This window comes from Magallana gigas, chromosome 3, assembly GCF_963853765.1.
Source record: "Magallana gigas chromosome 3, xbMagGiga1.1, whole genome shotgun sequence".
In the NCBI taxonomy this organism is placed as follows: domain Eukaryota; kingdom Metazoa; phylum Mollusca; class Bivalvia; order Ostreida; family Ostreidae; genus Magallana; species Magallana gigas.
The window spans coordinates 28,283,924-28,298,734 of record NC_088855.1 but is presented as its reverse complement, the minus strand read 5'-3'; the positions used below and the strand labels follow the sequence as shown (position 1 = coordinate 28,298,734).

The 14,811-nt window shown below is 33.1% G+C and overlaps 1 protein-coding gene across 2 annotated transcripts; it reads right to left on the bottom strand.

Annotated features, from left to right (window-relative positions):
- Positions 1 to 2,424: 2,424 nt before the first annotated feature.
- LOC105346570 (O-acyltransferase like protein) lies at positions 2,425 to 13,751 on the bottom strand. Of its 2 annotated transcripts, none has more exons than XM_011455200.4 (16): positions 13,339 to 13,431; positions 11,687 to 12,481; positions 10,913 to 11,118; positions 10,701 to 10,791; positions 10,437 to 10,524; positions 9,422 to 9,669; positions 8,706 to 8,891; positions 8,285 to 8,378; positions 7,145 to 7,243; positions 6,665 to 6,845; positions 6,441 to 6,520; positions 5,729 to 5,827; positions 4,876 to 5,014; positions 4,500 to 4,692; positions 3,701 to 3,843; positions 2,425 to 2,966 (listed from the first exon to the last, which is right to left on the bottom strand). In XM_011455200.4, the coding sequence occupies exons 2-16, from the start codon at positions 12,471 to 12,473 to the stop codon at positions 2,844 to 2,846; spliced, it is 2,757 nt and encodes a 918-aa protein (XP_011453502.3). In that variant the 5' UTR covers positions 12,474 to 12,481; positions 13,339 to 13,431; the 3' UTR covers positions 2,425 to 2,843. The 2 variants fall into 2 exon arrangements, with proteins under 2 accessions (XP_011453502.3, XP_011453500.3); XM_011455198.4 differs by lacking the exon at positions 13,339 to 13,431 and adding an exon at positions 13,454 to 13,751 and having other exon boundaries at positions 2,426 to 2,966.
- Positions 13,752 to 14,811: the final 1,060 nt, after the last annotated feature.

The window sequence follows — 14,811 nt, the reverse complement described above, 5'->3', positions numbered from 1 at the left end:
ACAGCGGCTGAAACTGACAGGACTGAAATTGACACGCCCTGTTTATCGATTGGTCTGAACCTACAGCGACCTTAGTAAAATCCCGGACTGCACGAAATAATCATGACGATGCCAGACTCAAAGTCTCACAGGAGACGATTTGGCTGTTTCTTTTAGCTAACGTCCTTTTGTACATAAACAGTAATTTAGTGAATTTTACTTACTTTTCATAATCAGTTTATTAATTAGTTAAAGAAAAATGTTAAAATAAACAATAAAATGCTTTCTTTGATGATTCATGCGGGTTATGAAGGTAGCGATCATTGCAGGAAAAATTTACATAACCCGCTAACGCGGGTTATGTATTTTCCCTGCAATGTCGCTACCTTCATATCCCGAATAAATCACTAAAGAAAGCTTTTTATTGTTTAGATAAAGGTAGCGAAATTTGATGGAAAAATACATTACCCTCGTTATAGTCTGTCCCAAGATATTTATGCTGCATATTTGAACGAATTTTAATAAAAATACACATACCTGTGACTGAAGTGCAATTAAAATCGATGAAAGGGAAAATTCCCAAGGTAACTTCATTCACACATTATCATTTTTCCCTCGTAAAAATTCACAGGAACGAAAACAGATTTCCTACGGAGATTTATAATGGGGAATGTTGACATCTTTTCTCCTTTCGGAAATACTCGGGACACCTCGCGCAATTTTTCAACGTTATCATCCGGGCGTCTTCATCTCCTTGGCAATGGAAAAACCTCGTAGACTTTTTATTTTTAGCCGTGTTCTGATACCCGACAAGCTAGAGGGGGCGTTTCAAAGGGGAAATCTTGGGATTTTTCCATACTATTGAATGAACATCGTCTGAACCAAGAGGTATTTATAAATATTGAATAATTTAAGAAAATATGCGGCAAAAATATCTTGGGACAGACTATAGCGATCAACTGGTTTGAATTGGATCATGTATACTTCAGCCTTGTCAGTTTATACAGAGACTGAGCTATGAATCAGTCAGGTTCCCAAGAAATAGAAATACTCGGTAGATATAAATATGCATATGGTTGTATATTAAGATTATATACAAACGATTCAATACAAAATCATTATTTCTTACCTTATTTCCATTGAATTTTCTATCCTCTAAGCAGGAAAACGTCAACGTTCTTATAACGATTGACGTAATAGATGACGTCATAATATGAATTGCAGTTAGCAAACGTTGAATTATTGAAGCCTGGAAGACCAACCAATGTAAAATCATATAAATGAGAGCGACCAGAACCTTTTAAGTGAACATACATATGAATAAAAAAATCTACAATTATGACAAAAGTGCAAGTTTTAGTTATTGATGTATCACATTTGCCTGCATCTTCGCTAGCCAAGGGTGACGATCCACGGTGTTTCTCTATTTACTCTGAATAGAGAAACACCGTGGATCGTCACCCTTGGCTAGCGAAGATGACTTGCCTGGTTAGTTATTTAATTTCTTAAAAGAATTCTCGGAAAAATTTCCGCGAAAATGAAAAAAAAATGAAATAAAAATGAAATAAAATAAAAATAAAAATTGCTATTGTTGAATCACAGTCTTATTCCTTGTGAATATTCTGTTAGGATTTTAACGAAATTCATGCAGAGTAATTTAATTTGAAATCCTGTGCGAAAAGTGGAAAAACAGCTTCTTATAGAAAAAGTACCTGTCTTTTCTGTACGAAATATTTTTATCCAATACATTACAAATAAAATTCAAACAGGATTTTCCGATAATCCTGTAGAATTTTATATAGTTCTCAAGGTAAACTATTTTTCTCTTAGAAATTATAACAGGGTAATTATTTTTTTTTCAGGGCAAATAAGTCAAATAACAGTTAAAGTTAAAGTTAAGCAGATTCAATGCTACCTCGACACTGGCATAATGTTCATTGGCACAACGTTTTAATTAAGGAATAAACAATCATTCTTTGAATATTATGAGGTGATAATATCGGTCGGGGCGTGGTCAAATACAATAAAGCCCGAAGGGCTTTATGATAGATTTGACCATGCTCCGACCATAATTATCACCTCATTATATTCAAAGAATGATTCCTCATTACTTGTATTTATAATATTTCCAATTCGTACACTTTAAAACAACATTATTTTAAAACTACTATTTTTTATGTAGCACATGCTATGTATTACTACGCGGCGCAGCCAATACCGTTTTTCGGTTATGCTATAGACACGCCCATTTTGTGTCACTCATGTTTTATGATGTTATTGGGTTTTAGGGTTCAAAATTGATTCGCAATGTTATCACAAAGATAGTTGAAAATGTAAATATATGATTATGATGTATAAGATTGTTCCTAACACGTAGAAAAGAGTACAAGATAAAAGCCAAGAGAACAATTTCTATATTTATTTTAACATCAGCATACACATTTTGTATAATGCCAATTTTTAAAATACATAAATATATGCGTATTTGTTAAGCGATACCATATTCTCTCTCTCTCTCTCTCTCTCTTTCTCTCTCTCTCTTTCTCTCTCTCTCTCTCTCTCTCTCTCTCTCTCTCTCTCTCTCTCTCTCTCAAAAAATGGACATTGAAAAAATCATTTACATATTAATTAATTAACTTGCAGTGGTATGAGTGAACAATTTAAGGATAAAAAATAATAATCCATGGAACATTTTTTTCAGAGTATTTACAATGTACCATAATTAGAATTAATACTGAAAATAAACATGTCATTAAACACAACTAAAAGCTTGAAAATCCTAGCTGCTTGTTCATTGTCAATTCATGTATACATTGTACACATTATTTTATAATATGCATTTTGAGTCCGATCGGAAAAAAAGTTTAGGACTTCCGCCCCCTTGTCTTCAATAGTTTCAGTAAGCGAATGAAAGGCCTCTCCACACCAACACAAAAGAGAAGGCCGACAGCATACGACATAATCAAATGGCCAAGAAACATGTATGCCTGAAAAAAAGAAGAAGGAAATGTCATTTCCTTTTCGTAAGGAAAAAAAAGGAAAATCGAAAAAAAAAGGATTTACTTTCACTTGTTTGTATAGAATTGGATCGATGAAATGAAGAAGAACTAAAGTAATAGTATACAACTTAAAGGGGCATGGTCACGATTTTAGTCAAAAATTATTTTTCCGATTTTAATGTTCACAATGCCTCAGTAAGGCATTTTCAATAGGCAACTAAAATTTGAGTGTCATTCGTTGAGTTATAAGCAAGTTACAGAGCTTTCAATTCTTTGCTATGTAAACAACGCTTTTGTTTACATTTTGAATGTTGAAGTGAAAATTCCAATTTTAGACCTACTGAATGTTTTAAACGTAAGGAACTGTTTATTTATGCTTAAAATGAATAAGAAGATAGACAAATCAGCTTGAAAAAGATTTTTTACTGGTATATTGAACCTATGTAAACAACAACAGGACACGAGCCTTGTTTACATGACAAAGAATTGTGAGCCCTGTATCTTGCTTATAACTTTACAACTGACCCTTAAATTTCATTTGATCAGTAGAAATGCTTTCCTTAATCATTGTAAATAATGAAAACAGAAAAAATAGAATTTGACCAAAATCGTGGCCATGTCCCTTTAAAATACATATCTCTCTATATCTCTCCAACAAAACCGCTGTTTTTCATGTTTGTATATAAAGATATATTTTTTTAAAAATGCACCATTGAACTTACCATTTCAAAAGTATTCATATAAACCAAGACCTGTTTGTTGTAAATGAACAGCACCATCACAACGGGGTGAATGAGATAAACAACGAACGATAACCGTGACAAAGGGAGGAAACCGCGCCAGGAAAGCACCCAGTTTATGACACCTAGAGAAACATTTCAAAATAATAAATACACTATCTAATGATGCCACAATATACAGGGGCTAAACCGTTTCAGGTATTATTTCGTCCCCAAAATTAAATAATTTAATTTTGGGTACGAAGAGGTCGTGATCAATATTGTTCAACTTTTTTCAGTTCAGTTGAATATGTGTTCATGGCATTATTGGTAGTGCACCAATAATTCAGTCTCTTCTGATATACAGTGTTTGAAAAGGAATATTCAAAGTCATGTCCCGGTAAACCTAAAGTTAACATACTTTGAAATAATCAGACTTGGAAAAGAATAATTTACCTGATATTAAAGAAATATTTTGAGACATAAAAAAATTGAAGCATGGAAATATCATAAGAAACTTGAATACTCTAATATTACTTAACTCTTTGAATTTATTTATGATAACTATTTTGACTACTTATCTGGTAATTAAAGGTGTCATGTTGTAAATTTTGAATTTACCAGGTGGCAGTAAATACATGTTGTAAATTTTATATTTACTGCCACCCGGTCAATTCAACATTTACAACATGACAAAGGTATGCACGGGAATGTATATCTCATTTTATTCTAATACATTATACAACAGAATACAGTTATCCCTTCAATACAAGGTTTAGAGCATTCAGCGGCATACACATACCTCCATAACCTTGGGTACAGGCAAAAATCACCCAGGATATGGCAACGGCCCACACCACGTGACTCATGGCCTCGTAAACAGCCGATTCCACCGAGGTCCACGGGAACCCTCCCTCGCGATTCTTGGTGAACGGGGTGTAGGCAACAGTGATGAACAACCCAAAAGAAACCAACCATCCAAGAATATTCTGCCACTTTAAAAAAAAAGGGACGCGTAACTTTAATAACACATTTGCAAAGAATATCTAACAGTTCTACGAAAAGACGAGGTAAACCTTTTCTTAAAAAAAAACCCCATGATTTCATTCTGTATATATCAGCATATAAGAAGACTTTTTTGAAATAATTATGAAAACTTGGTATTATGATGACGTCACCTTGCTGATTTTGACCTTCTTGCTGGATTCTAGAGTATCGAATAAGAATCCCAGAAGGATGCCTATACAGTAGGCACTGACCCTACACCAGGGGGTGATGAAAACATTATTCCAGTAGTCTCCGCCATCAGACATCATGCTAAAAAAATTAAAAGGGTGGCCAATATTTTACTAATATCTGCTCAACTTTTCTTTGATGTCGCTGCCATCACGTAATGAAATAATTGGAAATGTGAAGGTGTATCTGAACAGTATCACTACATCGCTCTGATGAAGCATTTCTAAATGAATTATCTTTTGAGCATCAAGGAGGGAACATTTCTGTGATTTCTCGTAATATGATCAATATGATCAAATACGGTCGGGGTGATCAAATCCATAAAACCCGCCACCCGGCCGTATTTGATCACCTCATAATATCCAAAGAATGATTCCGTATATTTATATACTGTTATCAGCAATTGTATGATTAAATTATAAAACAGTCATGTCACTGATGAAATATATTGAACTGTACGTTATAAAGTTGATTAGTAATGTTTTCACTGGTGACGATACTGAAAAATGTAAATATTTATATAGTTATAAACTTAAATCTAGTTTATAACACAATTACTAGTATTTAAAATATTCAGATTTAGATGCTGTGTTTTTTTTTATAAATCACAAGTGTATGCAATGGTGCATTGAATGATATAATTGACCATATTAGTATTGCAAGTTTAAATTTCTTATTATAATTAAAACATTAAGTTTATACCTTAATTGCAAGAATAAAACTAAGTAAGTCAAAAAAAAGAGATAGATGAGAGTCTTTTTGAAAAATTTAATATTAATTAAAATGTTGACTCACGACAAAACGTTTCCGGGGTACCTCCTCTCTTTGATCGCTGTCGCTACAACGCTTGCTGTCAAAAGGAGGCCGACAAAGACCGATCCCAGAGCAGACGACCTGATGAACAATCAACACAAAGGACAAAAATAAATGAAATATATATACTTGTACTTGATACACAAATACAGTTATAAAAGTTTGTTTTTGACGACAACAGACATCTTTACAACAAAGTTTTCTATAATGTTTAAGGTTCCAGCAGGTTAAGCGGTCTTTTTCTAACTCTTTGTAAAACATGGAAAGAAAAGTACATCCGGAGATACAAGATGTTGAGGAAAAACAGTTCAACCCAAACTAGTTGTACACAAAGAGGTTTTGTTTGGTTTACTGAGTATCTTAGACGCGTAAAATGACAACAGCAATGTTAAAGCAATGTTAAATTGTCTTCGAAATTTGTTGGCATAGAATATTTACAGAGGATGTGAATAGGCTTTTTTGTGCATTTATGGATTAAATTTGAAATCAATTTTTTTAGGTACCATATTTGTAGTCAGTAGCTGCATGTGTGCAGTCTGCCAACCCGAAATGTTCACAAAACTAAAGTTCTGCAGTTACGCACGTCGGGCATTATCCAAGATAAACTCTATTTTTAAATATTAATTTAAACCTTTCCATAGTAAAACAATCGTTTTTTCTTTAAAATTGAGTTATGTGAGATGTTAATACATACCATAGATAAATCATAAAGAGTATCGGGGTGATCAGGTAGAACTGCATTATACAAGCTAAAAACCACGACCAGGGCATGCACTAAAATATCATAAATAAAATTTGCAATATAAAAAAATAATCAATCTAGATATCAAAAATAAAATTTGCAATATAAAAAAATCAATCAAGAAAAAAAGACACATTATAATTTATAATTTTTTTTCTTCTAAAAATGCTATGTACCTGTTCAAAGGCAACGTTTCCTCTTGTGCCGACGATGTTGTTGATGAATAGAATATGATGCCACCAATCTTGTTTACATTTATCGGCGACCCCTATAGCCTTAGGATATATAGGACTGTCCCCCACAAAATGATACAGCCACACATAGGAGACCATGATCACCATGTACACGGGGGTGATTCTGGAGAAAGGAGGGAAATACATGTATATCTGGAATCGTTATCGAAAACTCTCGTAATCATTTAAGATAATATCATGACGTTAATAGGTTGTCCTTTCAATAAAAAGTTATAAGTCAAATTATTATAATATCGACTACTCAGTTTAAGATACCGAATTCAATTCATTTTCTACTGAAATGCACATGTTTTTTTTATCTGATATGAGTACCTTTCAGTTCTTGATTATGTAAATTTATTCTAGCTAAGAAAATTTTTTATTATCATATATATTAAAATGCATCTTCAACACGCCAATTACCTAATGTAGCGATTGGAATAGAATCCCAATATTGCCTGCCATTCCACTTTTCCTTTATTTGTACATTTATTGAGAAATTTATAAGTCAGCAAAAACCCACTGAAATGGTAAATCAATTGCCATGAACAAAGCTGTCAAATTCACACATAATTACGTAATGGTTTCTTACGCTAAATAATAGACATATTGGATCAAACGTCATTAGAAATAGGCTGACAATCCTGTATCTTGAAAACTTTCTCTTTATCGTGAATTTGAAGAATATTGGTTTGGCCCGTTGCCAACGTTAACATAATTCAGTTGCAACCGGTATTTGATGTCTAAAACTTGAATTGATTATTTCAATGAATTGGTAAAGCTGAGGAATTTCGTCTGTGGGTAATGCTAGTACTGATTGACCAATGGAGGAAATCTGGTCTTCATAAATTGAGTAATTGGGTTAGAAATTTTGCAGAGCAAGATTATAATAAAAAAAGAAAAACTTATTCTATTGTGCATTAATAAGAGGTTTCGCATGTGAGACATTGACTTCTAGACTGAGTCTCTAGTTTTTTGGAAGTTAATTTTAATTAACTCTCCTATGCAGTTACTCTGGCAAACCGTGAGTGAAACAGTGTTGGACCTAATCACAAATCAATCCCCGCTAACAATACAGTCCTTTAAAGTACAAAATAATCGAGAAATTCGATGTAATGTATTCAGAAGCATTGTTTTTCAAGGAAAATTATTTATAAATACCTCTTGAAAATAGTGATATCTTAAATGGTACAAAAAATTTAGACATTTTTTAGTCGTATATATTCCTACGCCAGAGTTCAAGGTTGCTTAGACAAAACTTTTCAGAAATATTTCGATTACTGTACTGATAGACAAAGCACCGTAGATTTTGATGGTGTTAATTCTATCTTAACATATTACACAACGTGATTCATATGGGGTTTTCCGTCTATAGCTCGGAATGCTTGTCGGAAAAGCCCGATAATTCAAATTAGAAAAAAATGTGCGTAATTATTCAAATATAGCTACATGTATAAGAAACTACTTGCCATGCAAAATTACTATTCTTTGATTTTTAAACTGAAGAATAACCAATAAAATCAACTCCCGACAGTAATTCAGTACTTTGATTTATATCTATACCTGATGACAAAGAAGGAATCTATGGCGAAGGGAGATGAGAATACAGCTTGAAACGCAAAACCCTTCATCATTTCCAAACCTTCCAATAGATTACCTGTGAAAACAAAGCAACTAGTACATGAAAACTGGATATGATTTAATATAAGTTACACGCTGAATGAATTGATATACTAGTTTGTATATGTGTACATATATCATAGATGCGTGCCATTTTACATGTATCATTGATCGGTATTGTGAATCATCTCAAAGACGTTTGTTGAACTATTATACACCCGTTCCCTAAAAATGTCAACATTTTTTTTATATAAATAGTCATTCCACAGTGTTTTTATTTATTTTTGTTTTTTTGTTTTTAATAATGCATAAATGTAAATATGTTTTTCAACTTTTCAACATCAAACTGATCGTTGAGACTTGCCAGTAACTGGTGCTTTAGTTAAAGACAAAGCAGCAAAAAGGAAAGAGTTTCCCAAAACCAGCCAGGCAAGACTCAGAAAACGGATGCCGTGAACACATTGGATGGAATCTTGATCGTGATCAAATGACAACACGTCTGGTATATTCTGGTAAAGAGAAAACGCTTTGGCGACTCCTTGTTTCCAACCTGAATTTAAAATCAAATGTATTCTGTAACAATTTTATAAGCTTTTCAAAAAGGAAGTGAAATATTATATGAATAAAGTGTACGTGTATATATATTCAGACTAAATATGAATCCACAGCATTAACACAGACAAATAATTTTAGTTGTACATAGAGGATATTCAATGTTTTGGTGTTGGATACGGGAGTTATTTCACGAGTGAGACAGAATCTTTTTTTGTATTTTCACAAGTGTGAAGCAAGATTGAAAATATCAAAAATTTCTGTCTCTCACACGAGTGATAAAAAAAAACTACCGTATCCAACCACAAAGCATTGAATATAACGTTTTCCCCAGGTTTTGTTTCCCCGTGTTTGTTGCCATTTTTGGTTAGCATTCTCTCTTACTGTGACAGAATACCATTTTCCTATACTTTCACATCACTTTTATTCAATGGATTAATTACAACTATTATGTATTTCACTGTTGCAAAATGTAATAAATGTAGATACATAAGGTAACAACTTTTTAAAATGCTAATATATATGTACCTGATTCCTTTATTTGGAAAGAATCGTCATCAGATACATTAATGTGACCATTGGCCACGTGACCTATTTTTTGTCCTGGTGAGAACGTCGTTTCGTCATCAACTTCCGGTATATATCCCTTATTGTCATGCGCGTCTGCCGTTGAAGTGGCAAACACGGGTTCGTCCTCTTCGCCGTCGTCATCAAATCGGTAGATATGAAATAATGTTGCGATGAAACAAATAGCCGCAATCAAACAAAGGACAAAGCTGAAAATGACCAGAAAACCCCCCAATAAAACCCATAATTTCTAAATATTTTGAGAGATACGTTGGGCATATTCATTGAATACCAATTTTCGTGGATTTTATTGTTGATTTGATCCACAAAATTAAATATTCATTAAGGTGCAATTTCTAAAAAAACTTAATGTATTGATAAATTTAAAATCATTGTCTACGAATTTAATCCTTGAAACTGAGATTTGTATGAAATTCGCGAAAACTACTTTCAATGCATTTTGATAAAATCGCGGTAAATGATATTTTATATATATCTTTTTACTGCACGGCGAATCGTATTGGTAGGATGCATTTTTTTTATATTATTAACCAAACTGTCCAAAATAAACGTCACCAAAATTAATCTCTTGTATATATCTTTGTAAAAAAAAATTGTATAATTTACAAGCGTCAGAATAAATGGCAATCATATACTTGTATTTTTTCAACCTCTAAACGGTACTCTGATATTTTCAATTTGGCTAATTTATTTTTAACAAAATTAATGTATTCGAAGAACCAAAATGATTATTGTTTTATCAACATTTCCCAAAGACTGAAAACAAAAATACACTCTCAATACAGAAAGAACTCTGTGCATATCACACGGAAAATGTAAATCTACAAATGTATATATTGTAACAACTTTGTTAAACAATAAATTAAATGTAGATACAATTGTACTGCGAATTTTTTTTTGTTTAGATTATGAATGGCAAGAAAAGAAATGAGTGACTTATTATCAAAGACTTTACATCACAATGATGGCGCCATCGTCGTGTTGCAGATCGGGAGACATGTAGCAGACAACTGATGGTGTCAGGTTGAAACTTTGAAGAAAACCTTGAAGAAAAAGAAGGAATCTTGTACGATAAACCCTTACACTTACCAAAATAAAGAAATAAAGAATTAAGATATTAAAAAACTCTTAGAATGAAAACAAAGAAAAAATAAAGGTTTAAGACACTGCTAGAACATCAACAAAATCATCGTCGATGACGACAAAAACGGAAACAAACCTAATCGAAACAGGTCTGTGACGTCATGTTCTTGGCAAGTTGACGGAAGACACAAACCCCATGTGACAGTGATGGGAACTCCATACGTGTTCTGGTAGATGCGTATAAAATAATATAAAATTGAACGTAATTAGTTGATAAAATATGAAAAATTAACGAAAAACGATTAGTACAACACTGTACTGGGCGTGATAAAGGAAAATAATTCTTACCACATCTCCGATAAAACTTTTCACTGAGGTCATTAGATTTGCTGGAATGTCGAACGTGGCTCTGCAGTACCTACTCCCTGTCGCTGACAGGTGCTTGTTGGTGGCCGTCTTCTCCGGTTTTATGGCCAGACATTGGTCGTAAGAACCGACAAAGTGGAGATTACCGGTAAGCGTACCCGTGGGTGGTTTACCGGTAGCGTCGAACACTGAAAATCAAAGTAATGAAGTACAGAAAATCGAAATGCATGGTCGATCGGAGTCATCCCGTTATTAATCCAATGCAAATGTTACGAATCAGGCGGTTTCAAATGGCACGGAAGGAGTTGCACTATTTTTATAAAAATTGTTCGACACTTAAATTATGTGCATGAATTGGGCAAAAAGGTTCAGCGCTAAGACCAATTTGCTCTTTTATAAATGTTGAGCGATAATAAATTTTTTCTGGGTAGATAAATTCTTCTTTCAACTTATATTGGATAATTAATCAACTAAGACGTTGATTAATTATCCAAGATAACCATTTTAGTTACACATAAAACTTTGACGATGCTTGCAACCTTGGCAATTCTAAAGCACTCAGGCAAAAAAGAGGTAGACAAAAATGGACTTCATGATTATGCAGTATAAACGATGAGAAATGAAATCAGTATTTTGACACAAAAAAGTGCTTCTCTTAGCTGTTCTTAGATGTCAGTTAATTGTTGAACAATTATTAAATTAGATTGAACAAATATATTCATTTAATTTCTCAATAATATCTTTATTTTAACTTACTTTTAACAGCCCACGTTGTCCCTTGTAGAAGATTGTTTAGATATATCATGGTATCATTGTAGCATTTTGGTGAGCTGGAACTCCCCTCAGCTCTCGGAAGAAATTGTTCAACTGGAGTTAGAACACTACTGACAAGGCTGAGCAAGCTGAAGCCTTCCCAGAATTCCATTTCAGACATCCGGCTATCATTTGCTGCAATACCCGACACACTGATTGTGTTGATGTATTTTATGGTGGCATATAGAACCTTTTCACCATATTTTTCGAGGATTTTCGTCGATTTTGAAGCAACAAATTTTGAATATGGTTGATTTAAGCCTCTGCTGATTAAGATGGCGTCTATAGCAGCCCGTATCCCAGACTCGACTAGGTTATATCTCTGCATGAATCCAGTCATAAACGGATCTATTCCACTGGTGTTCAAACCACTGACATTAACGTGGTTCATGTCATCCACTACGCCAGTTGATATATTTAACAGAATTGGATTTTGAAGGACGTTTGGAATACTATCCAAAACCCAGGGAAGTATGAACATGTTAATTTCCGGCTTGATTTTAAAGGTTGAAACCAAAGGAAGTGCGCCCAATAAAATATGTTCAAGTTTTTCAAACAATACGGGTTGTTTGATAAGTATATCGGCTATAAGAGCAACTTTATCATTGATAGACATTCCTTTCAACATGTCCGCTATACCTGATATTGGAGATTGGGAGCTGACAGAACGCATGCTTCCTAGACTGACCAGCACAATCAGAGCAAGAGGTAATAACGACCACAGTCTCATTTTGAACTCTGTAATAAAAACATAACCAAAAAAAAAGAAGAAATAGATAACCATGGACTATTACTAGTATACAATCTCTGTGTTTAAACCTTTTTTGTAGAAAATTGATGACATATATATACTACACTTAACAAATCTGTTTTATTTTTGAGGTATGTAGAATTATCTTATATATTAACAAAGCTATACGTTTGTTTTTACAGTTTTTCTGCAATGTCGCTACTTTCATATCCCGCATGAATCACCAAAGAAAGCATTTTTGTAAGTACTATAAAGTTCGAAGATTTCCTGGTTTGTACATGTACCCAGCACAATAAATTATACAGTAACAAGCTCTCGCATATCTCTGTGGCCTACATTTTCAGGTAAATAAATACGATATTAATTCTTTATCAGTATTGTACTGACCCAATTAAGATTTTGTTTATTATTTTCTTGGTTTTTTTTTTCAGTACCTAAATAATTATTGACCCTGGTGCATAAAAAACCGATGTACATGAATTGTAGTTTTTAAATCATTTACTAGTATTTGTGTGAATAGCGTGCAAATTAAAAAGACCAAATGGTCAACGAAATACCCATTTAATCTACCTTAGAATTTCAAATTGGATTTTTAGCCAAACAATATCATTTAGTTTACAATTATTTCGAAATATTTTAGCTTTAAATTTTGAATATTTTCCTATATTTTCAAGCAGGGCTCTTTTTTCTCAATGCGATTAATACAGTCTTAAAAAATGACCACGATTATTCAACCCTTCTAATTAACAAATAAATGAATTGTAAGTTAAAGGGGTTTATTCAAAAACAAGTAAAGTCAGGAGAGACCTGAATTACCATTCTGAGATATATGAATATCGAATACCTTGAATTTACGTTCTTCAACTCTTAACTCGCTGTGTTCGCCACGTGGGTTAAGAACAAGTCGTTCGTTAAATGATAACTAATCCAATAGTTGCAAAGTTACAAAATAAACTTACCTCTATTTGATGAACATCGGGTGCAAAGTTGAATTCAGAATTCCTACAGTAGATTTTTGTGCACTGTTCAGATGGGTGTTTTGTGGCCCTCTAGATCTCCTTCGTTGACCGTTTGACTGTTTGATTTACAAATGCACAGGAACGCTAACGTTGTCTTATCAGAAACAAGTTTACTTTGCCAGATAACATCATTTGTACAAATGAGGTAACCACCGATTCAGTAAATGGGGATAAAAAAGAAAAAAAAGTTATGTCATTAGAAACGTTTAACCAATGAAACAGCCTAAAAGAAATGTGCAAAGGCACCTCCATGAGTTATAATACATTTATGCCATGAGGAAAAAAAACTTAGATTTTTGTTTTTGTAGATACAAGACTGGATTTATTTCTAATGGCATCCCTTTTTTTAAAGATCTATTGTCTAGACAGTTTGAGTATTTTATCGATGAAATTTACCTACATTCACCATAACCTCTTAAAACAAATAACCTAATAGATAGTCGACCCACAAAAAAAGGAAAGATACAATTAAACAATAATAATTCAAAACGTTTTTAGTGTTATTTAAGTTAAAAATGTATTTTTTTAAAAATTTCCTTTTTTAGGGGCGGGGGTGGGGGTGGGGGTGTATTTTTAAAATTTTTATTAAAATTATCTGAAGTTTCATTCTTTTTTTTAAAACATTCAAACACTTTAAAACACATACTACTACGCCGTGTTAGTGTGAAAATACATGATGATACATGATGAATGGATCCAACATGATTTTTTCAGTCAGATACTAGGTCATTAGACAAGTTTATTCCGTGCGTGTACTTATGGATCATCAGTCAGTCCAAATTGAATGATAACATGTAACTTACACGTGCAGAGACTGGAGTGTTTTCGTTTTATATTTTTCTTTATCGTAACCATTATCTTAAAGGACCACCACAATCCCATTGGTAAGATGGGGATATTCCAGATTGTTTATTTGCGCATCAAACGTACTTATCTGTTGAGGATGTTTGTCGTTTAATTTAATTCAACCTTGGAAGTTCTTACGAACAATGAACTTCCCCCAGAAATTATATTCTATTAGTTTTATACCAGTCTGCAAAATAATAGAAGGAAGACAACCCTACTAGTAAATAGAAAAATTATGATCAACATACATGAAGATGTCAAAGCTTAAAAAAAAATTAATTTTCTCATGCGAAGTTGACCCCCACTGATAATAGGCCAGTAGATAGCGGGTTTTTTTTCGGCCTTTAACCCCCTCCCCCAATATTGATACAGCCATTATGCAAATAAAGTAGAAACCTACAGAAAACGTATTATAAATATAAGATTTCGCTGCACATGTATCTTTTAGATTT